Raw genomic sequence first — 26,504 nt, 5'->3', positions numbered from 1 at the left:
CTCGCTAGCTGGCCTCCGTTACACTCAGCCCCCTAAACCTCACTCCCATCCGGGTCACGGCACCAACGCAACATTTCCGGTCCTATACTCGCCTCACTCCGACCAACGTTTCCGTCATGGGAGCTAGGCATGCTAACAAGGAGCCTAAGACTGCCGTCTCAGTTGCTAGTCTGCCTCTTGCTCTCACTAGCTGGCCCTAGCTACTTTTGCTGAACCTGTATGTGGGTCTTGTTTTCCAGTGAAAATATCTAAACATCTTTCAAACAAGATAAATTAAGTAGCATTGGAGAAGCAAAATTCATTTTGTAATTTAAAGAAGAATAAAACATTTGTCATTGGGCTAGGAAAAACACTACCGTTCAAACATTTGTGTTAGTACGATATTTTTATTTATTTTGAAAGAAATTAATACTTTTATTCATGCAAGTATGCATTAAATTGATCAAAAGTGCTAGGCTTTTGCATTGTTACAAAATCAATTTAGGGGTGTAATGATACCCTCATGTCACGATTTGATACATATCACGATACTGAGCTCACGATATAATATTATTATACTCCAAAACATAAGATAAAACGTTAAAAAAATTTTTTTACTGTTGATTAAAATGCTAAATTTGATATTACATTGTGGGTGTAAATGAATAGGCTTGGACTTGGTGCTGGTAACCCAATGCACCGGACAATGGTGACACCAGGATAAAAATAGTCATGATTCTGAAGCTGAAAATACATAATTATTTTAGACGAATATGCTTTGTCACTCACTAGATATATTTAAAAGAATGTAACATAAGACATTTGGCATTATCAGGACCCACAATTATTCCCCCATTGCACTATTATACATTATATGTAACATCATAACATTTTATATAGTAGTTTAATGTAGTATTGACACTAAAGCTCTGAAAACATAAAAAAATGTTCTTCTCACACAGTGAATTTTATTTTGGGTGAACTATACACAATAAATATTGTCACTATCCACAATACATTTTGTTGCATTTTTGTATTGCGATATATTATGACACGATCTGATTCTGAAGGATCATGTGACACGGAAGACTGGTGTAATGGCTGCTGAAAATTCAGCTTTGCTACACAAAAATAAATTACATTTTAAAATTAAAATAGAAAACTTAAATTGTAATAATATTTAAAAAATATTATTGTATTTTTACATACCAAATAAATGCAAACCAAATAAGAGCCTGAGATACTTCTTTCAAAAACGTTTTATATACCAACCCCAAACTTTTGAACGGTAGAGTAATATATGTATATATATAAAAACTAAAATTTTTGAGTTAAGTATTGATTCAAATAAGTGCTAACAACAATGTGAGCTTCATATTTCTGCTAAAAACACTTTGACCCACTTGCTTGATAGGCTTCCATTGTAAATATTTCCTGTTTGTTTATACACAATCAAAGACATGTCTAAATTATTGTAGGTGGTAATCAAACACAGATGCAGGTGAAACCCCCCCCCAGGAATATTCCTTTAACATGCATCTTCACCCACCGCAGACTGTCTGAAATCTTAATTATGGTCATCAGGGGGCGCTGTGACACTGCTGTCTCTACACAGAGAATGCGCACAGGCGTTTTCAGGTACAGAAGAGCAATGTTTAATAGACAATGGGAACCCAAGAGCAGTCACAGAGAATAAAAAAAACACACACCTCTCATACATTCTTTTCATGCATAGACATAGCTAACATGTTGACAGGAATACATGCAATGTACATGATCACATACAGAGAAATGAGCAAAAGCACACACTTGCTCACATCTGGCTTGTCCGCGGCCTGAGAGCCTCAACCAATAGTGCTTTTTGGAACACTAATGGGATAATGGGGTCAGAGAGCTATTATGGTTACTGTGACAAAGTAGGGACCTGGGGATGGGATGGTATTATCACAACTATGGAGCACTGGCAGGGTTGGGTCTGTTATATAGGGGTAGTCTGGTAGGGTTTGGGCCAGATCGATAAAGTGGCCTAAACCCAAGTGCAGGTTTGATAATGGAAACTAGACCAGTGGCTCTCAAACAGGGGGTCGGGGCCCACTAGGGGGCCTCGGCAAACTTCCAAGGAGGCTGAAGGATGACTTTAAAATATTTAAATGAATGAATTATTAATAATGTATTCAAATAATCGAACTCTAAATTGTAATGCTAAAAATAAAGACTGGACCGTTCACATCTCCAAATTGAAGAACAGGAATGCTAAATGTCTAGAGCATGGCTGTTCAAACATTTTTAGGCAGGTACACTGTCTGATTTGAGGTAAAACGGCTTGAGTTTCATTTTTATGAAAGCCACACCTAGTCCAGAAAAATATGAGAATAAATATATAGAAACATAAATCGGTGACATCATGTCTACTCAGCCATATAGTGGCTATATCTATCATTTTAAGTCATAATAGCACATCGTTTGTTAATCAGAAAGACACTAAAAGTTTACGATTCAGATTACCTCTCCAGGGCTGTGCCTTCTTTGTCTTTCCAGGGTGGAGGAGGTGGAATGGAGAGACTCATAGGATATCATGTCTGGACGCTCTATGTCATAAATGGCCTTGACTCTGGGAATGGCTGCTAGGTCCTTGTAATCAATAATCTCATTGTCTACTTTTGCCTGGAGGAAGGAGAGGATGAGGGACAGGGGAAGGGGACACATAGGTGGAGAAACACAGGGAGAAAAGGTGTTGATGAGGAAGAGGTCAGGGCACAGGTCAAAGGTCATCCACATCACATCCAACCAAAGCTACAGCTCTCACAAAGGTCATCACACGGGGTAAATGCACAGTGTGGAAAGATGAACGCTGTTGTTGGAGGCATGCTTATGTGGAAAGCTATACATTTGCTTAACAGACTTTCAGTGTTAATGTAAATGATCCTCTAAATTCGTTTACATGCAAAAACGATGCTACAGATGTCAAATACAAGGCGAAGGCAAAGAGTGGAGAGAAGATGAAGGAAACTCCTGTGCTTTTCCTGCATGTCCAGGTTTTTTTTTTTTTTTTTTACATTGACCCTGAAGTATACCAGCATCAGAATCCGTTGTGGATTGAGTGATGTGGTCTGACAGACTCAGGAAACGATTGTGGGCGCCGTTGAGTTGGACTCACATAGATGGTGTGACCTGGAGATCCAGGTATGCTCGAGCCAGGTCTCGAACAGATACTCTCAGACGATGACCTTGTGGGCTGCGGGAGAACGAGATGTTGTATTAGCAATAAGCTTAAGATAACAGACACGCATAATCCTGACACACTCATAGATGCCAGTGGGTATAGCTTAGCTACAAATGAGCATTTTGCCATCAGTTACTCACCCTCATGTCATACCAAAACCGTATGACTTTCTTTTTTCCATGGAACACAAAAGGACAAGGTCTGACGAATGTTCACACTGCTCTTTTTCATACAATGGAAGTGAATGGGGACCGGGCTTTCAAGCACCAAAAGAGCACCATAAAAGCAATGTAAAGCACTGTAACTATGCACTATATTTTAAGTCTTCTGAAGCCATACAATAGCTTTGTGAGAGGATCGTTGTTCTAAAAATCTTGTTGGTCATCTTTCACTTTCATTGTATTGAAAAGTGCAGCTTGGACATTCTGCTAAATATCTCTGTTTGTGTTCCATACAGGAAAAAACCTATGCAAAAGACTATATACTTTAAAAGAATATTCTAACGTGTGATTTGAACGTTTTATTGTTTTTGGATACTTAATTGCACGTTAATCGCAATTAAATGAAAATGTATTGTAGTTTAAATGTATATTAAAAGCTGAACTTTAGAGTGCTTTGACCCAACTACGTAAGTAACACATAAGTACATGATTGTATGACAAAAGATTATTAAAACTGATTTAAAATGTAAAACTTTTAATTTCATATTATTACAAAGTGCACTTTTTTTGTGTTAAGAAACAAAATAATGAAAGTGTCCTTTCTTTATGTGGCCTTTTATTTCATTTATATATATATATATATATTCTATATATATAAAATGTATATATTATCTGCAAGTACATATATCTTTTTTTATATATACAGTTTTATAAAATTAAGCACAATTATGCACACTTCTTTTTAACAAGGGAAGTCATACAGGTTTGAAAAGAGATGAGTATGAATGACGAGAAAATGATGACAACATTTTTATTTCGGGGTGAAGTAAGCACATTCTTGAGCTTTCATTCAGCACAAATTAGAAAACCACCGGATTTCCAGCTCATATTGCCTCATACTCCAATGCAAGCCTTCCCAAGATGCATTCGGTTTCATATCATACAATCAGCGCAGCCAGTGCAGCCAATCCCTCAGATATGGACTCTTGGTCAAATGACACCAAAAACACCCGAATTGGACGACCTTTAGGAACAGTTTTCCGTTTGAGAGACCAGTAATGCTACATGCTGAGCTGAGCTCATATCTGAGACCGTTCTGCATGAAGATTCAAACAGCCGTCATTCCTGTAATGGTGAATAGAGCCCTGGAGGGCTTGAGCCACATGCTTGCAGCGGTGAAAAGCGTAATGATTCACACATAGGCTGTTAAGGGGAAGTTGGTGAGGGCAGAAAGCCCTCTGCTGGTTGGTGACTGCAAACGCAAGAGCTGCGAAACACATTCGGGGTTCCCCCACTCTGCTGCCAAAAGCAGAATACAGTACCTGCCTTTCTGATTGGTGCAGAGAGGTTACTGAGGGTGGGAGGGGCTGTGAAGGGAGGAAAAGGATATGACATCACACTCAACAAAACACTTGAATCGTTCACCTTAGCCAGCGGCCATCTAACTCAAGCACATCCATAGTCATCTATACTCGCAGCCTTGCTTGCTATCCTATGCATGCGGGCAGATCCTAATTTCAGGTTTTGTGGGATATAAGGTTATTTTTGTGAAATTACCACATCTCCATGAGGATTATAACCTAACTTGCAGGAGGAGAGAGCAAGCATATTCTTATGTGTGCTGGTTCACTCTGGCTGAGGGGTGTATACACTACCAGTCAAAATGTTTGAATTTTTTTCATGTTTTTGAAAGAAGTCTCTAATACTCATCAAGGCTGCATTTATTTGATCAAAATACAGTAAAAACAGTGATATTATGAAATATTATTACAATTTAAAGACCTATACTGTTTTCTATTCTGAAGTATTTTCAAATTAAATGTATTCCTTTGATGGAAAAGCAGAATTTTCAGCAGCAATAACTTCAGTCTTCAGTGTCTCAATTATTATCAGTTATTATTGGTGTTCAATTACTTTATATTTTTGAGGAAACCATGACATATTTTTAACCATTATTCTTAGATAAATAGAAAGTAAAAAAAAAAAAACAGCATTTATTTAAAATATACATATTTTGTTCAATTCAATGCGCCCCTTCTGAATAAAATTATTAATTTCTCTTCTTTTAAAAAAAATCTTACTTACCCTTAAACTTTTGAGTGGTAATGTACATGTATCACGGTTATCACAAAAATATTAAACAGCTCTTCTGTTTTCAACATTGATAATGATAAGAAATAAGCATATTAAAATGATTTCTGAAGGATCATGTGACACTGAAGACTGGAGTAATCTCTGCTGAAAATTCAGCTTTTCCAACAAAGGAATAAAGTGCATTTGAAAATACATTAAAATAGAAAATTGTTATTTTAATGATATTTCACAATATTAACATTTTACTGTATTTTTGTTCAAATAAACACAGCCATTGTGAGAGACTTCCTTAAAAAAAAAAAAAAAAAGTTTTAATTATTCCAAACTTTTGACTGGTAGCGTAAGTTAACTAATATGAAGCTAATAAAACACACAGCAGTTCAGTCTTGCTTCGGAGTAAAGCAGGACGGTTGGAGGGAGCTGTGTTAGCTGGAAGCATTGCAGTTTGGAGGGAGTGCAGAGCAGAAGGACTGCAAACCTCACGACTGCCCAGGGGACGCCGGCCCAGTTGAGACTGAGAGCCACCTGGGCCCCGGCTCTGAATCTGAGACTGGGGGTAAAAGATATCAAACGGACTGGGTTTTCCTTTAGGATGTTGCCAAGCTGCCTAAGGAGGAGAATCACAACAGAATGGACAAAATACTCACTGACAAACACACACATACACTCTCTGTTAGCGATTCAGACGTAACGCTTCAGCAAGAGCACCTGAGCCTTAATTTTAACCTTGGAGTCACTGGGGGAAGTTTTGAAAAGAATGTGTGCATTTCAAAACTCAAACACTTCCCAGGGGTTCGTAGACTGTTGTTTCTGGGAACAATATGAGGGAGGAAAGTTTTCTCTACCAGAGAGAGAGACAGACACGCAGGGCTGATTAAGTGACTGGCTGAAAAGATAGATACTCACTCTGTACTTCTCTTCCACTCTACTGTTGTTCTTACAGTCTGGATGCCATACTGTAGAACCTTTGGGAGATAGAAATCAAGGGTGGGGTATATCAGAATTATATTACCACATGATTGTCCCCATATTACAACTGGAACATTCCAACACATTTTCCTAATGTGTAAACACATTGTACTGTGACCTCATTTATCCAGCTCGACCACTCAACCCTGTTACCAAAGTCATCAAAAGATCAAACAAATATTTTCCCTTAATTTATGGGGAATAACACTATTTTATTTTATGTTTTTTTGGGTTAAAACATCCAAATAAGTATTTAGACAGAATTATGGAAACAGGTGCAAAAAATACAAAACCCTTGAACAATGAACAGAAAATAAACATAGCTCGACGTTCAACCCTGTTACCAAAGTTATCATAAGAAAACCTATCAAATAAATATTTTTCCTTAATTTATGGGGGAAATAAACATATAAATAACTATTTTATTTTATGTAGCTAAAATAACAAAATCAGTTGTATTTAGACATATCCCAAAATATGGGAACAGGTTTGCAAAAAAAAAAACATGAACAATGAAAATAAAATAAAACCAACTTAGTTTGACTTTCAACCCTGTCACCAGTTAACATAAGAAAAATGTTCCTTAATATATGGGAAATTTAGTTCAGTTAGGCTATAGTTTAGTACTAAAGTAGCAAAATCAGCTGTATCTACCCTCATATAATATTTAGTTCCAAGAGTTTCAGGGGTAATTTTGAATTTTTCATGGAAAGTTCCAGGAATGCTTCAGTCCTCTGTAGTAAATGTAGCATTAAAGTTTTGCGCTCACCCTGTAGGTACATCTCCTCCCCCTCCGTGAACATCTGATTGCACCTGCTGCATCGTGCACAGCTTGGATGGTAGTGCTTATCTCCTGCCTGTGAGGGGCAAAGGTGAACATTCAGAGGTCAACAGATTTCATGACAAAAAAAAAAAACATTCCAGGGAGACACGGCACTGGGCAAAACAGACTGGAATAGATATTCCTTAACATCTGTGGCAAAGCGAAACAGTCTGTGGGGTGTGCTGTCATTTCATTGCACTTCACTCATTTTAAAAGAAGGCGTGTGTGTTCTCAATGAATGAAGCTCTGTTAAGATCTACAGAGTCACTGTTTGCACAGCACACTATCCCATATTACCTTACCCTGACACACACAAATACCCTCCTGACCTCCGGATGCTTCCAGGTCAAGAGAACAATACCAGCATAAAGACATTCACAATTTCAGACATACACACATGCTGGCTTTGACATACACATTAATGTATAAATAAAGATTTTATTTGCAAGGTTATGTTGCATACAGGATATCACCCTGCTCAACATTTCAGATGCACGTGCGCTAACCACCGCTACACGGTCCGTCAGCCACAGCTATGAGCTGGAATGCTGATATTGGATATTGGGCGGTTCACTAGGGAGCTGGCAGGGCTGAGAAACACTGCAGTCTGTCAGTCTTTTCACTTCTGGAAGGTCATTCTCAACCACAAGCAGAAACATTGAAAAAATGATCACTGGGCATGATCACTCTTAGGCTAAGGGTTTCAGATATACACTACTGTTAAAAATGTGGGGGTCTGTACGATTTTTTTTTTTTATTCAAAGAAATTAAAGGGTTAGTTCACCCAAAAATGAAAATTCTGTCATTAATTACTCATCTTAATTCATTAATTCATTCATCTTCAGAAAACAAATGAAGATCTTTTTACTGAAATCTGAGTGCTTTCTGTCCCTCTATTGACAGTCTACGCAACTACCACTTTCAAACCCAAGAAAGGTAGTAAAGACATCATTATAGATGAAATATATATATAATTTACCACTTTATTTACAAAATATTAATCTCCAAGATGCGTTCACATCTAACAATGTCTGCTCTCGCATCAACACAACATGCATGCGTCGTGGTGCTCTCGTGAACATGTTTTGGAGATTAATATTTTGTAAATAAAGGGGACATGGATTACTTTAATCATGTCTAAAGTGGTAGTTGCGTAGACTGTCAATAGAGGGACAGAAAGCTCTCAGATTTCATTAAAAAGATCTTCTTTGTGTTTGAAACATGAACGAAAGTTTTACTGGTTTGGAACGAGATGAGGGCAAGTAATTAATGACAGAATTTTCATTTAATACTTTTATTAAGCAAGGATGCATCAAATTGATCACAAGTGCAGTAAAGACATTTATAATATTACAAAATATATATTTTTTAATAAACTCTGTTCTTTAGAATGTTCTATTCATCAAAGAAACTTGAATGAAAAAGTTTCACAGTTTTCACAAACATATTAAGCAGCACATCTATTTTCAACATTGATAATAATAATAAATGTTTCTTGCGCAGCAAAAGCATATTAAAATGATTTCTGAAAGATGATGTGACTGCAGAAACGTTTTTAGTCACAGGAATAAATAACATTTAAAATGAAATGAAATTTTTATATTATTTCACATTATTTATGGTTTTACTGTATTTTTGATCAAATAAATGCAGCTTTAGTGAGCAAAGGAGAAATCTTTCAAAAAAAGCCCCACCAGCCCCAAACTTTTGAATGGTAGTGTATACAGTTTACCAGTCATAGCTCAAGGTACAGCACATTCCACATAAGATTGTGTATGTATGTGTGTGAGATCATCACTCTAGGTCATGTAGCGCACAGCTGTAAGTCATCTGCAGTACTGTTTCATCATTCTGCTGCTTTCAGTTAGCTCAGGGAATGCTGATGAGCCCTGTAGTTCTGATATCTCCCTCTCTCTCTCTCTCACTCTTCTTCAAAAACCTCCTTAAAATACTGTTTTTTTTGAGGCAACACTGCTTTTTTGTTATTTTTCTCTCCTTTTTTATTGTTTTCACTTCTTAAAAGCATAGTTTAAATATATATTAAATTGAATGTATATTAAATATAATATTATTTACTGAACCTCTTGTTATCCAAAACCTTTCTTCTGTGGAACACACAAAAAAAATGTTTTAAGAATATTCTGAACTCTCTTTTCCATATAATGAAAGTGAATGAGCAGTGGAGCTGTTAAAATGAAGAAGAAAAAAATGAAACAAGTGGCATCACAATCATAAAAGTGGTCCATATTTGTCCAGGTCTTGTCAATATGACGGCTTTGCATGACAAACAGGCTGAAATATATCTACAAAAGTCATACAGACCACAAAATAAATGGCAATTGATGCCTCTTTTGTCAAACAAAGTTATTTATTGGCTTCAGACAAATTGGAATATATCGTTGAACTACTTATGTAACATTTTTATGGTGCATTTTGGAGCTTAACAAAGTGTTGCGAGACCATCCCCCTCACTAAAATTTCTCCCTCTGTTTCATAGAAAAAAGAACAATCAAAAAGGTTTGGAAAGACATGAGTGAAATTGTTAATTCCCACTCAAAAGATTTGCTCTTTTACTCACAGAAGCTATACTGCACCAAAAAACCTAAAGCTTTGTTTATCTTGCTTCTCATACAGGCACACAATTCAATTGTTTTGTTGTTCCTCAATCAGCTGGAGCTCTGCGCGCTGAAGAGGGAGTCGCCCATTTGGCTCCTCTGAGGGGAAACATCCCATGGTCCTCGGCTGTCTTGAACTATGAGGCAATGCAGCTGAAACGCATGATTTCACACAGATGTGACCCCTCGGCTCCCGGGTCTCCTTGCCATGGCAACAAGGCCATGCAACAGTTTTCCAGTCAACAAACCAGAGTGACAACATGTTCTACCTCTCTGAGTAGCGCTCTGTCCGAGAGAGACGGCTGCCAGTCATTTCCTATTGCATCACAAGAAGCAAACACAGAAAACATAGAGCATCGAACTCTGGGGCCAAGAACAGTCCACGCCTCTACTTCAGCCCAGATGGAGGGGTGTGGACAGAAGACAGAGCCAGAGAGAGGGAGGGACACAGGGATAAAGTGAAAACAGCAAGGGGAATAACGACTGGGGGACGCAAAGGAGAACGAAAAGAGAGAAAGTGCTTGGATATATAGCTATTATTTTGGATGCTGGTCCCATACATGGGATGTTGATGTTAATAGGTTCACTGTAAAAAAAAAAAAAAAAAAGATTGCTGTGATTATTTATCACAACTTAAAATTCAACATTAAAGTAAGAAACAATGTGTTGTTTCAACTTAAAAAAAGTATGTTTTCATGCTTGACTTAAAATATTACGTTTAGTTAACTTTAGTTTAGTTTCAAGTTATCTCAACAAATTTTAAGTTGTTATGACAAAACATTTTTTTTTTACAGTGTTGCGTTTAAGAAAGATTTCGTTAATAGTACTAATAAATACACACCATGTTTATATATTCATCATCAATAAATCTAATTATGTACAGGTATCTCATACATTTTAACTAATTTAAATTGCACGTTTCAGCCATATTTTAACTGTTAAAAATTGGTTTTCACAAATAACAGAATTATGCTGATTCTAAGCTATCTGAATAAATGCATTTTGAAAATATGATTATTTAAATAAAATCAAATAGTTAATAACAAACTATGCCATGATTTTAGTGCAGAAATATTTTCTGTTTCATTTATGTATGACTGACAAATATACATCACATTAACTTTATTAGTTCGTTGATGTTAAAATGGTGTAATCCAAATGGATGGAAATTTTATATGCTATTCAAATACATAAATCATAAATTTAGGCCTACATTTTTTTTCAGTGTGCATCAAAAGCACCATACTGAAAAAAATATGAAATAAAAATATAAGTCTTTCACACAGAACACATTTTACCACTACTTTTCTGTATTTTTTCCAATGTAAACGCACTAGACGGTCTTTAACCGTTGCGCTCGCGTCTTTCGCAGTGTCTCGTACGTGGCACGGCATTCTAAAAACACAGCGCTCAACAACTTTTGAAAAACGCACTTTTTCACCTATCTGCATCTCACGTTTTTAACAGCAAAAACGCATTCTGTTTGACGTTTCCTAAGGTTTGCTGGTTGTTTTCCAAGTCTGGCTAAAATGGTGCTCATATGGTACAACTGTTTCCTAGTCTGGTTAAGCTGGTGTTCATCTTATTTAACTAGTCAGCCAGCTGGTCTTCTAGTATGGACATTTTTGCTGGTCTTTTCAGTAAGGGTGCTATCATGTATAATGTGTGTGTGTGTGTGTGTATGAATGCCAGTAAGAGTCATTTTCATCTGTATTCAGCAACATAGCCCAGTATTGTGTTGCCAGACTCACAGTATGTATTGTTGGGTATGTTCTCCCTCAGCTGAACTAAAATACTTCACTCTACAAACCTGCCCAATGAGGAAAGAGTCAGACAAGTGAATCTGACAAGGTGCAGTTTGCTGAGATATTGGCCACTATTACAGCAAAGAGAAAAAATAAACTCTCCAAAAAAGACCCAACAGTCACAAAGTGCGGAGAAAAAAAAAAGAAAAAGAAAAACACAAATGAGATGTATTAACGATTATTAACTCCAAACGATTATTTTTTCTAGACAGCATTGAGATGAATGGAGACCAAATGAAGACTTTACTTGAGTTTCTCAGATAATTCCCTATACCTTTGCAATGTCATGTCTCTAAAGGTTCAGAAAAGATCATAAATTGTGCTCATTTAATGCTTATGCTACAGTACATCTCTCAAATGTTTGGGATAAAGTAAGATTTTTAAATGTTTTTTTTTAAAAGAAGTGTCTTATGCTCACCAAAAATGCATTTGTGTGATCAAAAATGCAGGAAGAACAGTACTATTATAAAATATTATTACAATTTAAAATAACTACTTTCTTTTCATATATATAGTAAAATGTAATCTATTCCTGTGATGTCAAAGCTGAATTTTAAGCATCATTACTCCAGTCTTCAGTGTCACATGATCCTTCAGAAATCATTCTAACATGCTGATTTGGCGCTCAAAAACATTTATTATTAAAATTATCAACGTTGAAATCATTTGTGCTGCTTAGCTTTTTTGTGAAAACCATGATACATTTATTTCAGGACACTGTGTTGCATAGGAAGCTCAAAAGAAGGCTTTTATTTAACTGTCACTTTTGATGAATTTAATGCATCATTGCAGTATTAAAGTATAAATTGCTTTCTAAAAGAAATGACCCAAACATTTGAAGTCTGCACTCAAAAGTCAGTCAGAACTCTTCACATAAAATTCTTCTGTAAAAAATGATGTGAGCAATGCCATCCATATTCATTGTATAGCTATGTAGTCCTACTCTGTCATCTATTTTTATTTCTCATTTAGAAAAAATCTCTGAGAAAAAGTCACCTAAATTAAGCACAACTGAGAACTCCAACCTCTGAGCAATTTCCCTCAGGGCGTCTGGTACACTTTGGATATGTGTGTGTGTGTGTGTGTGTGTGTGTGTGTGTGTGTGTGTGTGTGTGTGTGTGGTGAGATAATGCAGGGCCAGCTGGTGCGGCAGACTTTTCATTTCTGGATAGTCTCATTAGACACTTATTGGTGAGGTTTAATGAGAGTGAAACTTCACTGCAGTTAAATAACTTATCCACGGTTGACATATAGAAGCTGACAGCCCAGAGTGATCTAATAGCATTTGTGAGTGTCTGTTCCCAACACAAATGTTTAATAGTACAGAAAACAAACTGCTGACTGCAAAGTCTCGATTCTAGCCATAACCAAAGCTAAAATAACAGCGTTCCACAGCAATGTTTATAAGCGCTATTCGTCCCTCATTAAATCTGAATGGCCTCCTTGGCACAAACGCGATGCCATCTGCAGACCAGCGGCATCTGTTGCTTTTAACATTACACTGAGATTCTACACATATCTGCCTGGATTTTTATAGATGGTGAGCTGGTTTTGATCTCCTAAGGTCACACATGCATAAGATTCCAGTGCACTTCCTTTCCACCATCTGTGGCTGCACAGATCCCCATAAATACAACTAGTCTACTTAAGTGTGTAAGTGCAAACAGACTGTGTGTGATAGAGCACAGATGAGAACCGGTAACTAATAGACTGTTGACAGGTCAGTATAATCAGGATGACAAAGCTTGACTGTGATCACCTAAACAGCAAAGAAAAAGGCTCTGAAGTATATATACACTCTGTAGATAAACACCATTAACATGCTTATATTACATGTAGCTCCTTAAACTGAACAGAACACACATCATGACATAACTGTAAACATGTTTGTCAAGTGCTTAAAAAAATGATATCTAAAACGTCTCTACTGAAAGAGTTTAGGAAGTTTACCTCTGGCAGGCTGCTCGTGTGGCACCCCAGCCCTGCGACCTTGCGGTTAAAATCACTTTTGTCACTTACAAGAGTATTCCTATATTCCCCTTCAGTGCCTTACGTTTCCCCTTTGACTTTTCTGGAGAATTTTCCTAAATTCCCCCCCAGCCCACCCCTCTCTATCTCACTCCAATCCCACCCTATCAGAGGGGACCGGCCTCAAAGGGGCCGTCCCGCGTACAATAGCAGGGCGGGGTCTTGGAATCCACCCAACAGCGCTGCTTTGCTCTATTCCCCGTGGGTTTGTGTCAGTTCTAAAATGTTTGATGAATGGCGCGATGATGTAAGTTCAGCTGTGTCCGTGATTGTTGAGATGTGTGTGTATGGACATGGGTCAGACTAACGACTCCACTCTTAGGGGATCCAGATGTTTAGTGGGAACGGATGTGTAAGATTCTGAAACCCTGACACATACTGACATAACTATAAAACACTGAACAGAAGAAGAAGAAAAATCCACAAGAGGTCATCGTTAATATCCGTAAGGCAAGAAATAGTGATCTCATTAACATCTCAAATGTTTCTTTTACACAGCAAAGGGATTAAATTGAGAGCGAATTGAGTCTTCTGGTTTTCGGATTTTTTTCTTGAGTAAAAAATTAAACGTCTCCTCTAGATTTTCAGAAAAAAAACCCCTTAGATTTCCCAAGATACCAAAGTCTGCAAACAAGAGTTCAATATGAACTCAAAAGTGTCTTATCAAATTCTTCCGAAGCCAAATTATCTGATCTAAACCATCCACATTTATTATATAGTTCTATACTCTAACAAACATACTAAGCTGTTTTGAACACTGATGATAATAAATGTTTCTTGAGCGGCAAATCAGCATATTATAATATTTTCTGAAGGATCATGTGACACTAAAGACTGAAGTAATGATGTTGAAATGTCAGCTTTCCATCAAAGGAATACATTTCATTTTAAAATATATTCATATAGACAACAATTATTTTAAATTGTGAAAATATTTCACAATATTACTGTTTTTACTGTATTTTTTGATCAAATAAATACAGCTCTAGTGAGCAAAAATTGAACGGTAGTGTCTTTCTCTTGATTGAATGAGAAGCATCTATGATTTAATATTTAAATCATAAATTAGATCTACTTTAAGTCTCCAGAGTGATGAAAGAACTACATCTAATGAAAAACTACATCTACTGGCTCTAAGCAGTCATCAAATCATTCAAAAATGTATAGGTAAATATTTTAATAATATATATATATATATATATAAAAAAAATTTTTTTTAAGATTTATAATAGAAATTTCTATTGCTTCATACACAATACACTACTATGAAATTGGACGTGTATAATGCCTTATCATTTATAATTCACAGTCAATATACGCATACTTCGAAACTCACCTCCAGAACTTTCCCTGTGATGAACTGATGACAGGCCTCACACTGCACGCCAAAATGGATCTGGTAGTCTTTCTCGCAGTACGGAGAACCATCCCTTAAAAGAGAGGGTGGGGCAGGAAGAGAGAGAAGAGAGATTTATGCTTTTACTGTATTCTATTTCACCTCAATGAACCCAGGATAAAAATTGAATGCTATTAGAAAAGAGGACAGATCAGAGAGGGGGAATTATAGAGGCACGAGATGGCGAAAGATAAAAAATAATGAAGGCATAGCTCACTTGCTGATGTACTCCCCGCTCAGCACTTTCCCACAGGACTTGCACTTGAAGCAGCCGAGGTGCCACTGTCTGTCCAAGGCCAGAAGAGCCTGGCCATTCTTTATATCCCTGCCACATCCTGCACAGTCTGCAAGAGAACACACACAGATCCACCTGATCACACACACGTACTGAATAGCAGCCTGAAAATGACACTTATAGACCATCTAGATGCTTTTTTTTTTTTTTTTTAAACAGTCAAAAGTAGGTTATCAGTAATTAACTCGCAATTGGTAGTCACAAGCAGGATTAGATATTTGATGTACTGCTTTACATAGTGTTCTTTTAGTATAATTTATATAGTACTAAAATTCGACATGAAAATTTTTTTCCTATTGTGATGTAATATATCTGAGTAAAATAGCTTCTCAAACTAAAAATGTAGGATGGGACTTTATTATTCTTACGGGACTTTTATTTTGTCCATCGAGAATTGATTGGACTGTTGGATTATCGTGGTTTGCTATTGTCATGTCTTCAGAGAAGAGAAGAGAAGAGAAGAGAAGAGAAGAGAAGAGAAGAGAAGAGAAGAGAAGAGAAGAGAAGAGAAGAGAAGAGAAGAGAAGAGAAGAGAAGAGAAGAGAAGAGAAGAGAAGAGAAGAGAACAGAACAGAACAGAACAGAACAGAAGAGAAGTTGTTGCTTGGAAGAGGGAGGGGAAGTTATTTTCATTAAAGATTACAAGGGCAAATTAATTTGAATAAAATAATGATTTGCAAGGCTAAATCATTTAAAATGAATACTGCAATATTCCATTAAAATAAGAATGCTCAATTTTGATTTGATGGTGACTAAAGTATTTATTATTATTTTGAATTAGCTTTTATTTTTTATATTTTTCAGTTTTTATTTCATTTTTGCTTTAGTTTACATTTTAGTAATTTGTTATGTGCATTTTGTGATTTTTATTCTCAAATTGTCAAAAGAAACACTCAAAAAATGTTTTATGCTAAAAAAAAAAAAAAAAAGATTTACACATTTCAATTAATCGTAAAATTCCATTAAACTGAATTGAATAATCCTCATGTAAAAGATATGTAAGGATTATTCAATTCTTTGATTAAAATATGTAAGGATTATTCAATTTGATGGAATTTTACTATTAACTGAAATGCATAAAAAAAAAATTGTAAAACATTTTTTAAAGTGTAGCTTTATTTTAGCTTTTATTTCATTTTACTGCTTTTCTCAATTCAACAACTTACCCCTACTGTATTTATTACAGTTACTTGCTAAGGTAACATTTCTAATTTTCATTGTTTTTTTTAAGTTTAAGTTTTTCATCTAATATTCATATTTTATTTCAGCAAAAATTAAATGATCAAAATCGATTTTTTTAGTTTTAGTTAATAACAACAATGATACACAGTAGAGAAGCAGGAATATTTAGATGCAAATGCAATGCAATGGCATGCATATCTTTTTTTTATACTTTATGGGGCCCACAAACAATTCTCTCCACTAGATGTCAGTGTTAACCAAAAAACTTTCCCTTAGTTTGAGGCCTGTTGATTTACAACCTCCAGCACTGACTATTCAGGCTTTTAGAAGTGATTTCAAACAAAGAATATCCATAAAATTCATGCAGTGATCAATAGTGAATCATCATTTATTGCATGACTCATAGAATAAGGTACAACAAGGACATTTTTTCCATCCTCCTTCCACATGTGAGGGAATTTAGTTAATACATGTGTAACTTGTGTAAAAGGTTGAGGGATAAAAATAGCTCAGGGATGTCATCTTCTATTTATGTTCCTTGGCTGAAATCCCAAAAGGTTTTAAAAAAAAAAGCAGGGGCGGATGTGGAGGGGTGGGGAGCTCCCAGACGCTGCTGATGTTGCTCCAGGCACAATGGCAACCATTGACAGTGAGGAGAGTATATAATGCACTGCATCTAGTGCTCTAATGCATCATTTAAGCCTTCTCGGCCTCTACTTGCACTGTGTGTGCTACAGAGAGAGAGTGTGTGTGCAAGAATATGTGTGAAGAGAAAGTTTCAAAGAGACCTGTGTTCAATCCACCTGTCATGAGGTTTATCAAACTCTCAGTGCAGGTTTTTAGAAGTGTCATGTGGTAAAAGCTTTGTGGGGTTTGCCAAATCAGCACTACTGTTGCTCGAACAAACAGCGCCTTCCAAAAAACAAAACACTTATCCTGGATAAAGACTTTCATCAGCCTTAAATCATTTCCTGAGGCTTGTGAATGACAAATAATCAGCCGAGCATGACACAAAGAGATATTCAGCAGTCTTCTATGTGTGTGTACAGATGCTTGTACATACAGGGGTGGAACAGAAAGATAACTGAGAAAAAATGAAAGAGGAAGTGCACTGACACATGAGAAGATCATGAGCATGTGAATAAAACAAATAGAATGCATGATTATGACTATTATCTGATTAATATCTTAAAATACCAGATTGGTGCATCATGCATGCTTACAGTTGTTCTTCAAAAACACTAATAATTTAACATCAAATCAAAATTAATATTAGTTTTCCATACTGTACATTGTTGTGATGTCTAAATTCACTTACAATAAATAAAACAATACATTTTACTTTTTAGTGTTTTGCCTTTATTTAGACAAAGTACTATATCATTTTTAATATAAACTGTTTTTGGTTATCTGCTATTTCAATATTGTTGCACCTATATATTTGTATAAAAAAAAAATATATTTATATATATATAAATAATATGTATATATGGTCGGTAAGAGTTTTTAACGTTTTTGAAAGTCTCTTATGCTTTACCAAGGCTCCATTTATTTGATAAAAAATACAATAATATCAGCAATATTGTAAAATAATACAACAAATAAAAATAACTACAATAACTGTAATTTTCTGAAAATATTCCCATGATGGCAAAGCTGAATTTTCAGCAACCATTACTCCAGTCTTTAGTGCCACATGATCCAGATTTTTCTAATATGCTGATTTAATTTGCTATTATTATCAATGTTGAAAACAGTTGTGCTGCTTAATATTTATGTGGATACATTTTTTAAAACATAAAGATTGACATAAATCTTAAAACATGTCATTATGTCACTTTTGATCAAATGAATGTGTCCTTGAATAGAAGTATTAAAGCTCAAACTTTTGAAAGGCACCCTGCCCCCTTTTGCCCAGCGAAGCAAAAAAGTCTACAAAATGTTTTCTCAATCAAAACCAATCCCATGATGCAATGCTTACAATTACATCAATTCGCTCCTCTGCAACACAGCAGCTATTCATTGCTAAATTGCTTCTGTAATTGTCCATCACCTGATTGTTATGGTTACATAACAATGATTCCCTGCATTATGACAATTTGAATCTAATGACTACTAGAGACATTTACTATAATAAGGAAACCCCGAGCCTCAGGAAATCGGCACATTCTGTCAAATCTGTCAGTATCCATCAGTCTAGAATGTGTCAGGATGCGGAAGGTCAGAGAATGCAAGTGAGAGAGAATGGGTCAACCAGCAGGCACAGCAGCGCTCTGAGCTTTTTCATTGGCTCTGAGCCTCCCTCATTCTCTGTGCTTGTCTGCTTTACTCCGGGGGCCCCGGAGCTTAAATTACACCAAGAGGACCCCTAATCTACCGGAAGAGGATGAAGAACTTCCTCTAAGTGAGATAAAAGAGAGAGAGAAATCAAAGAGAGAAACATATATAAGGAGATCAGCTTTTCCCTGGTTGACAGCACAGGAATGGGTCACCTGTCAACTCAAGTAACCCTAGACGAGTCTGAAAAGAAGCAGGGAATCTTATTGAAACGCTATTTCAGAATAAATATTTGCCTGTGTAAAAGCCATCATAGTGCTAGGGCGCTGTGGATGGCTGCCAGGGCATTCCTATGTGGTTGATAATGTAGAGCACATATTTGTGGTGGCTATTAGGGTGTTGCTATGTGGTTTCCAATGCATTTTGAGTGGATTAAAGAACTTATGTAGCTCCGCCCCTTTTTAGCCCTGTGCTCAATGTGTTCTTTCTTCCTGTTTGTATTTTCACAGAATGAAGCTACAGCTCTCCCGGAATACTGACATTTATGACATCTGATTCAAACATTACAATGCCCCAGATAACTTTCGTTAACTCTACAATAAGTGGGTAAACCCTTCTTTACTAGCTAATTACTCTTCGACAGCGATGCCATAGAAATATACAAAGCTACCGCAAAAAATGGCGCATACGGTCTCAGTGGCGTCATGCCCATTCAAAGTGAGGGGGCACGTGCCCCCTCAGATTTTTCCTCCCTGATAATTTTTTTTGTCACAACTTTATTCCTATTATGCTCCATAATATACCAGAGCCTATAACGACTCAAATGTATTCTTCTGGATGTGTAATAAATCGGTCAGCATCAGCTCTTTTTCCTAATATGGTGTCTGGGTATCAAAGATTCTAGAGCGCTACGCGCGTAGCACTCTAGAATCTTTGCTGTGTATGTTCGCAACTCACTCATCTCGCACGTTGAGCTGGCAATGTTTTACAGATGGTCTTGAAGTGGTAAGTGGGCAAAGCAACAAATCAGCATTGAATTATTTATCGGATGATATTAAAAGGTAGTGGGATTATTTGTGGTTGACCTGGAAATTTTTACTTGATCATAAAGTTATGGATTTGTTATTAGCTGCGAATTCAGAGCATTAACTTAAGTTGTGTCAGTGTAACGTTATCGATAGCTAGCCTAGTCTAACCGTAAACTAGTTGGCTAACAAGTTACTAGCTTTTCTGTTAGCTCATAAATTACTCTTTACAAGTTCCTTATTTAAAATATAATAATGAGCAGTGTAACTACAGTATTTCAATGATTTTACTAAAGTAATGTTTCATATTACATTTGATTTGATTACTTTTTTGTCAAATATTAACCATTTTCAAATAAACGGGGTAGTGTTAACCTTATTCAGCACTGAAATCTGCCAAACTTCTTTTAAAGTCCTTCATCACATATTAATATTAAAATAACTTAATTTCAGAGCACCACAAAGTCAGACCTCAGCACCTTTATGTACCTTTAATGTAAGATCGTTCTTAGGTCACATACCAATTTAAATTCATAACATAAAAACTGCAATGGTAGCCTACTGTTTTTAAAATCATGTGTAGTAGGCCTAAGTGTACAGTAAGTGTGTGTGTAAACATGCTTTAATGAAGTAGACTTCAAAAGCTTTTGAATTTGAGCTTACAGTTCTTTCATCAACCTGTCTTTTACATAAACGTACAAAATAGATACTTTAACTTAGTCCTCAGATAGAGGAGGCGGGTTGCTGCTAGCTCCGTTAAGGTATTTCTGTCCCTCCCAAACTGCATTGAAATGGTATGTTAAGCAGCCAGAATAAAAAAATTTCCAGGGGGAGAAACCCCCTGACCCCTCCTAACATGATCCATATCACCCGTCAGAAAACAATTGCAACGTCTCAGATTGTGCCCCCCCAGAATTTTGGCTTGCATGACGCCCCTGTACGGTCTATAGAACGTTTCTACTAAGTTGCTAGGTTGTTTATGCTTGCTTTTTTCTTTGTAATAGTCCATTTCACAATACGAAAGAAAATTCTGCCACTAGTTCTGTTACTTTGAGAATTTTGGGTAACACTTTATTTTACAGTGTCCTTGTTACATATGTTACATGTACTTACCATAGTAATAACAGTGAATTATGCATAATTACATGCAACTAACCCTTAACCAAAACCTAATCCTACCCTAACCCTATAGTAAGTACATGTTGTTAATTAATATTACTCAGTACTTAAATGTATAATTACACTGTAACAATGATACCTTAAAATAAAGTGCAACCGAATTTTGACTTCAGTTTTTCCAAAATGCTTCACAGCATGGTTCCTAGTTTTCTAAATAGAGGATTTAGATGCAGAAAAAACCAAGGCATTTAGCTTCTGGTGGGATGGAGAGACAGTGAGCTTCCAGATAGCTATGACCTTGAATCCTGAGGGGTATAAGACCTGTCAACACATGCATACACTACACAATCTAACACATCTATAAATGGGGGATGATTGTGGCAAGCTGAAATCTGAGTAGGACACTAAATCATAACCATTAAGCACAAACACACGTGTGTGGGATAGCAAACTCACTGCTAGATGTGCTGATGTCTTTGGGAGTTGGAGACACTGGCTGGACGCAGTGCTGGCAGAGACAGTCTTTTCCATTAAACGTGACTCGATCACCAGCGGGAAACGGCCGTCTGACAACAGAAAATAGATGAGAAGATGACATTTAGGTATAAACTACCATTCAAAAGTTATTTTTTTAAAAGAAATTAATTTTATTCAGCAACGAATCATTCAATTGATCAAAAGTAACAGTAAACTATGGAAGCTTGTTTCCGCCACAGAATAAAACATTTTAAAAGATAATTGCGACTTTTTATCTCACAATTGCGACTTTATATCACGCAATTCTGACTTTATATCTCGCAATTCTGAGAATTGCGTGATATAAAGTTGCAATTGTGTGTTATAAAGTCAGACATGCGAGATATAAACTCACAATTGCATGTTCTAAAGTCAGAACTGCGAGATATAAACTCACAATTGCGTGTTATAAAGTCAGAACTGCGAGATATAAACTCACAATTGCGTGTTATAAAGTCAGAATTGCGAGATATAAACTCGCAATTGCAAGATAAAAACTCACAATTGCGAGAAATAAACTAATTTTACTAAAATAAAAAATAAAAATTTTCTCGCAATTGTGAGTTTATATCTCGCAATTCTGACATCTTTTCTAAGAATTGTTTATTTCTCACAATTCTGACTTTGTAACATGCAATTGCGACTTTTTATCATGCAATTCTGACTTTATATCTCCCAATTGCGTGTTATAAAGTCAGAATTGTGAGAAATAAACAATTCTGAGAAAAAAAAGTCAGAATTACGAGTTTATTTCTCGCAATTGGGAGTTTCTATCTCACAATTCTGACTTTATATCACGCAATTCTGACTTAATAACTCTCAATTGCGACTTTATATCACGCAATTATGACTTTATATCTCGCAATTCTGAGAATTGCGTGATATAAAGTTGCAATTGTGTGTTATAAAGTCAGACATGCGAGATATAAACTCACAATTGCATGTTCTAAAGTCAGAACTGCGAGATATAAACTCGCAATTGCAAGATAAAAACTCACAATTGCGAGAAATAAACTCGCAATTCAGAATTTTTTTCTCACAATTGTGAGTTTATATCTCGCAATTCTGACATCTTTTCTCAGAATTGTTTATTTCTCACAATTCTGACTTTATAACACACAATTGCGACTTTATATCACACAATTCTGACTTAATAACTCTCAATTGCGACTTTATATCACACAATTCTGACTTAATAACTCTCAACTGCGACTTTATATCACGCAATTCTGAGATAAAAAGTCGCAATTACCCTTTTTATTTTTTATTCTGTGGCGGAAACAAACTTCCATAGCAAACACATTTGCAATGTAACAAACTTTTTTGTGTGATGGTAAAGTCATTACCATCACACACAAATATAAATTATACATCTTTTAACATAGGGCCTGAAACGAGCCTGCTTTCAGGTAACTCTTACTTGCAAACAGTGCAAACAAAACATGTGGGGTGGTAGGTCTTCCCGAGAGCAGTGACCACCTCTCCTTCAACAAAGTCTCCACAGCCATTACAGCGAGTGCCATGAAGCCTCTGGTAGTCCAGTGTGCATAGATACTCCCCGTTCTTCATGAAGAAACCACCTTGGGCCAGGTCACAACCGCACACTGAATGTAAATACAAAAACAGAGAAATCGGAAATTAGAATATATCGTTTAAAGGGCCATAAAACCCAACAAACACATTTTTTGAGATGTTAACAGATGTACAGGTCATCAATGAATGAAACAATAGCCCCCATTATGTTTATTATTAAGGGAAAAGTGGTTATTTTTCGGAGTTATTTCAGAGCGATTAGAAAGCACTGTACGTTTTCGAATCGCTCTCGCGGTACTTCACCGTGGTACTGGTCATACACCAATCTGTCTGAGATTGGCTGCGTCCAAAATCACATACTTTCTTGAGTCAAACACTGTTGAAACGGACATTCAGAATAAATGACACTTAGTTTGGCTCTCATTGAGTGTTGAAACACAACCCAGTAGTTGTGTTACACTAGTGCGTCTCTTTTGCACAGAGATTTAGACATCTTGGCTACCAGCAAACACAAGGTCAGGGGGCTTATGCTTATCTTGGCCAGTGTGTCGTATAAAGAGAGAGTTTGGTTCGCTGAAGATTTCCTGAGCTTTCAAGATGATCTCAAGACTCTGGCACAAGTTCAGACGCTTTATATAGGTCTGGATGAATAGGTGTGTTAGGTCTGTGTCATCTTGGCAAGCGTCACACATGCCAGATCTGTCTGAAAGCTCCTTGGCAGGCGGGACTGATATTTAACAGCTTGTTTAGCGTCACACGATACCCCCTTCTCAACAAGCCCCCTTTTCTCTCACTTCCTCTCCGTCCTTCTTTCTCTCTCTATCTGTTTTTCTCTGTCTATCCTCCAACATTCCGACCTGTAAAACTATAAGGGCCACAATTTTTCACCATTTTATGCAGTGTACATATGGATATTATGGGCAAAAGGAGAAGAAACATCATATGATGCAGACCACATTCACACACCACTGCTTAATGTGTTTGGCACAAGTGTGCTAAAATATTTATTTAAAGCAGCACTAGGTAACTTTTCAACCTTCATAATATATTTCCAAGACTCTTGTGATGGTACATCGACTTACAATAGGTTGAATGACATGTCTGCCATAGCCTGACGGGGTTTGTATCGTTTTTAATCGTACTTTTAAACTTCGGGGTTCGGGTAGTAACCCCCGCGCACACAAAAGAACTACAAAATTCGACTGCTTTACGGCATAGGCTACCTCACTTCCCCCAACACGTCCTCACATGCTGTTGGACTTGTAAGTATATTGCTTATATTGTATATCACTCGGACAAGCTTTCACTCGTTGGTGTGAGCTAAAAAGCACCTGGCGTTCTTGTTGATGGATTAGTAACTTAGACATCTTCGGAGGCTAGCTGTGCTTGTTCGATGTCCGACGATTTGTAACGCGTTGTGTTTATTCCCCAATCGAACTCGTGTAACTGTCTGTCACACGTTCTACCGTCCACAGCATTACTTGATAGACAAAAATAGGACAAGAATGAGCATCAAATAGAAACAACCAGCTTACGGGGTGTTCGAGGCACACATACAATACAGACTGCCGACAGTTAAACAGGGCGCGCGCAGCTCTTAAAGGGGCCACACCTTATTTCCACTCGTTACAGCTTCCATCCGACTGAACAGGGACCGGTATACAGGGGGGAGGGGATCAGGCCGTGAGTGAAGAGACTGCTCTGCGTGAGTGGTATTTACGACAGTAACGTTAAATACAAGTAGTCCACAGCGACTCTAGGGGTCGTTGTTTGACCAAAACGGAAATCTTACCTAGTGGGGCTTTAAAGTACCCCTTGATATTATTTAATAATTTAACAACACATTCGCCTGTTCACAGTTCTCTGATGTCAGTTAATGATCACATGACTTGCAGGTAAAAAAAACTAACTTTTTTAATAAGTGATTTATTTTGATTTAAAATTCTTTCATTATTTTAATTGATATTTTTATGATTTATCTTTTCATTAACGCGCATGAGAGCAACCTTCTGAATCATTATACCTCCCAGTTTCATGAACTTTATGAATGCGTGACCTTTAGAACAAGAAATATCATCTGCAGGAATAAAAAACAATTGAACACATAATAGTACATATTAGGGCTGAACGATATTCTGTTTTAACATCGACATCGCTATGTGCGAATGAGCGATAGTCACATCGCCGGAACATGCGATGTGAAGGGTAACGTTAGTAGCACACAGTAAACACGAGATTGTTGTATGGCTTTTTGCTGGGGTGACATACGCGTTCCGCGTGCCTGCACAGTGATTGGTTCGCTGTGCCGCAGCTCACCGCTCACAGCCAACATTCACTGGCAATCCTATAGCTAAAAATGCGCTACGAAGAGGATCCAAAATCAGAATCAGCTATTTGGGACTAGCCTATTTCATCTACAAAAAGGAGGATGTTGACCAAAAAGAGGTAGGCTACTTTGCTGGAGTGTTATAAAGTTGTGGATGTTTTTTTTTTAAAGTCGTTTATTTTTCGTGTTCGCATTTATGAGGAAAAAACAATGTTATTAAGGACGCGACCGTTATGAAAGCGGCAGTAAAAGACTGCTTTAAAACTTTCACAGATACCTCAAACAGAAAGCACAAAGCCTTTCTTTAAAACGAATTTTGTTTCGTATTAATTGTATCTTAATTTTAATCAGTATTTCATTATCCAATTTCCTGGATTTAATAAATAAATATTAAATAGCCTATAGCAGCCAGCGCCTGAACTGGAGATTATAAACTATCATCCATGAACCGCAACTCAGCATAAAAGGTAGCCTACTCGCCTCACACACCTAATAATAATAATAATAATAATAATAAAATAGAAATATTACTATTATCTACAGAAATCTCTACTTTTAAACAGAACCATTAAAAAAATAATAATAGCCTAATCTGTATGAAAAGTGCATTTCTCCCGATCACTGCTGCGAAGATCGCGAGTCAGTATTGTCAACTTAATCTTTACAGAAAACACTTGTTTATTAATAAACAATTAAAATGTCACATCGCAATATTTTACATATTATTAATCATTACTTTTGCTGGTTATAGGTGCCGTTTACATGAACGCGTCACTGAATCAGCACAGAAAACATAATTTTTCGGGTCCTAGAATCTGAAGAACGTTAGGTCCTGTGAAGAACGTTCACCGAATTCTGAGAGAAATATGTTTCTGGAATAAAATATTAAGTGGCCTTTTTTTTACTTGTAATGAAGCTTGCTTATTAGTGAAATTATTAATAACATGGAATGGTAATTATTGACTTTAGCCTGGATTGATGGCTCGCAATATCGCGATATACATCGTTGGGAAAAAAAATATCGCAATGTAATTTTTTTCCAATATCGTGCAGCCCTAGTACATATGTATACATCTCTAGACAAATACAGCACGACTGATAACATAGCTCAGTAGATTCATTCCCGTCTTTGCCAAAT

At 36.6% G+C, this 26,504-nt stretch overlaps 1 protein-coding gene across 1 annotated transcript in view; it reads right to left on the bottom strand.

The window, feature by feature from the left end:
• The window catches only part of ablim1b (actin binding LIM protein 1b), a gene marked incomplete at its 5' end in the record, with an annotated part of 69,956 nt that overhangs the window by 11,541 nt on the left and 31,911 nt on the right, over positions 1 to 26,504 (bottom strand). Inside the window, 10 exons of the mRNA XM_084434913.1 lie at positions 2,485 to 2,643; positions 3,137 to 3,214; positions 4,686 to 4,730; positions 5,936 to 6,064; positions 6,364 to 6,422; positions 7,196 to 7,283; positions 15,034 to 15,127; positions 15,311 to 15,437; positions 21,448 to 21,557; positions 22,928 to 23,111. Coding sequence (XP_084291039.1) covers positions 2,485 to 2,643; positions 3,137 to 3,214; positions 4,686 to 4,730; positions 5,936 to 6,064; positions 6,364 to 6,422; positions 7,196 to 7,283; positions 15,034 to 15,127; positions 15,311 to 15,437; positions 21,448 to 21,557; positions 22,928 to 23,111 — 1,073 coding nt within the window. The remainder of the gene's footprint in view (positions 1 to 2,484; positions 2,644 to 3,136; positions 3,215 to 4,685; positions 4,731 to 5,935; positions 6,065 to 6,363; positions 6,423 to 7,195; positions 7,284 to 15,033; positions 15,128 to 15,310; positions 15,438 to 21,447; positions 21,558 to 22,927; positions 23,112 to 26,504) is intronic.

Source organism: Rutilus rutilus (genome assembly GCF_951802725.1).
Source record: "Rutilus rutilus genome assembly, chromosome: 16".
Lineage (NCBI taxonomy): Eukaryota > Metazoa > Chordata > Actinopteri > Cypriniformes > Leuciscidae > Rutilus > Rutilus rutilus.
Note: the sequence above shows the minus strand (reverse complement) of the source record. Positions and strands in the feature narration are given on the sequence as shown.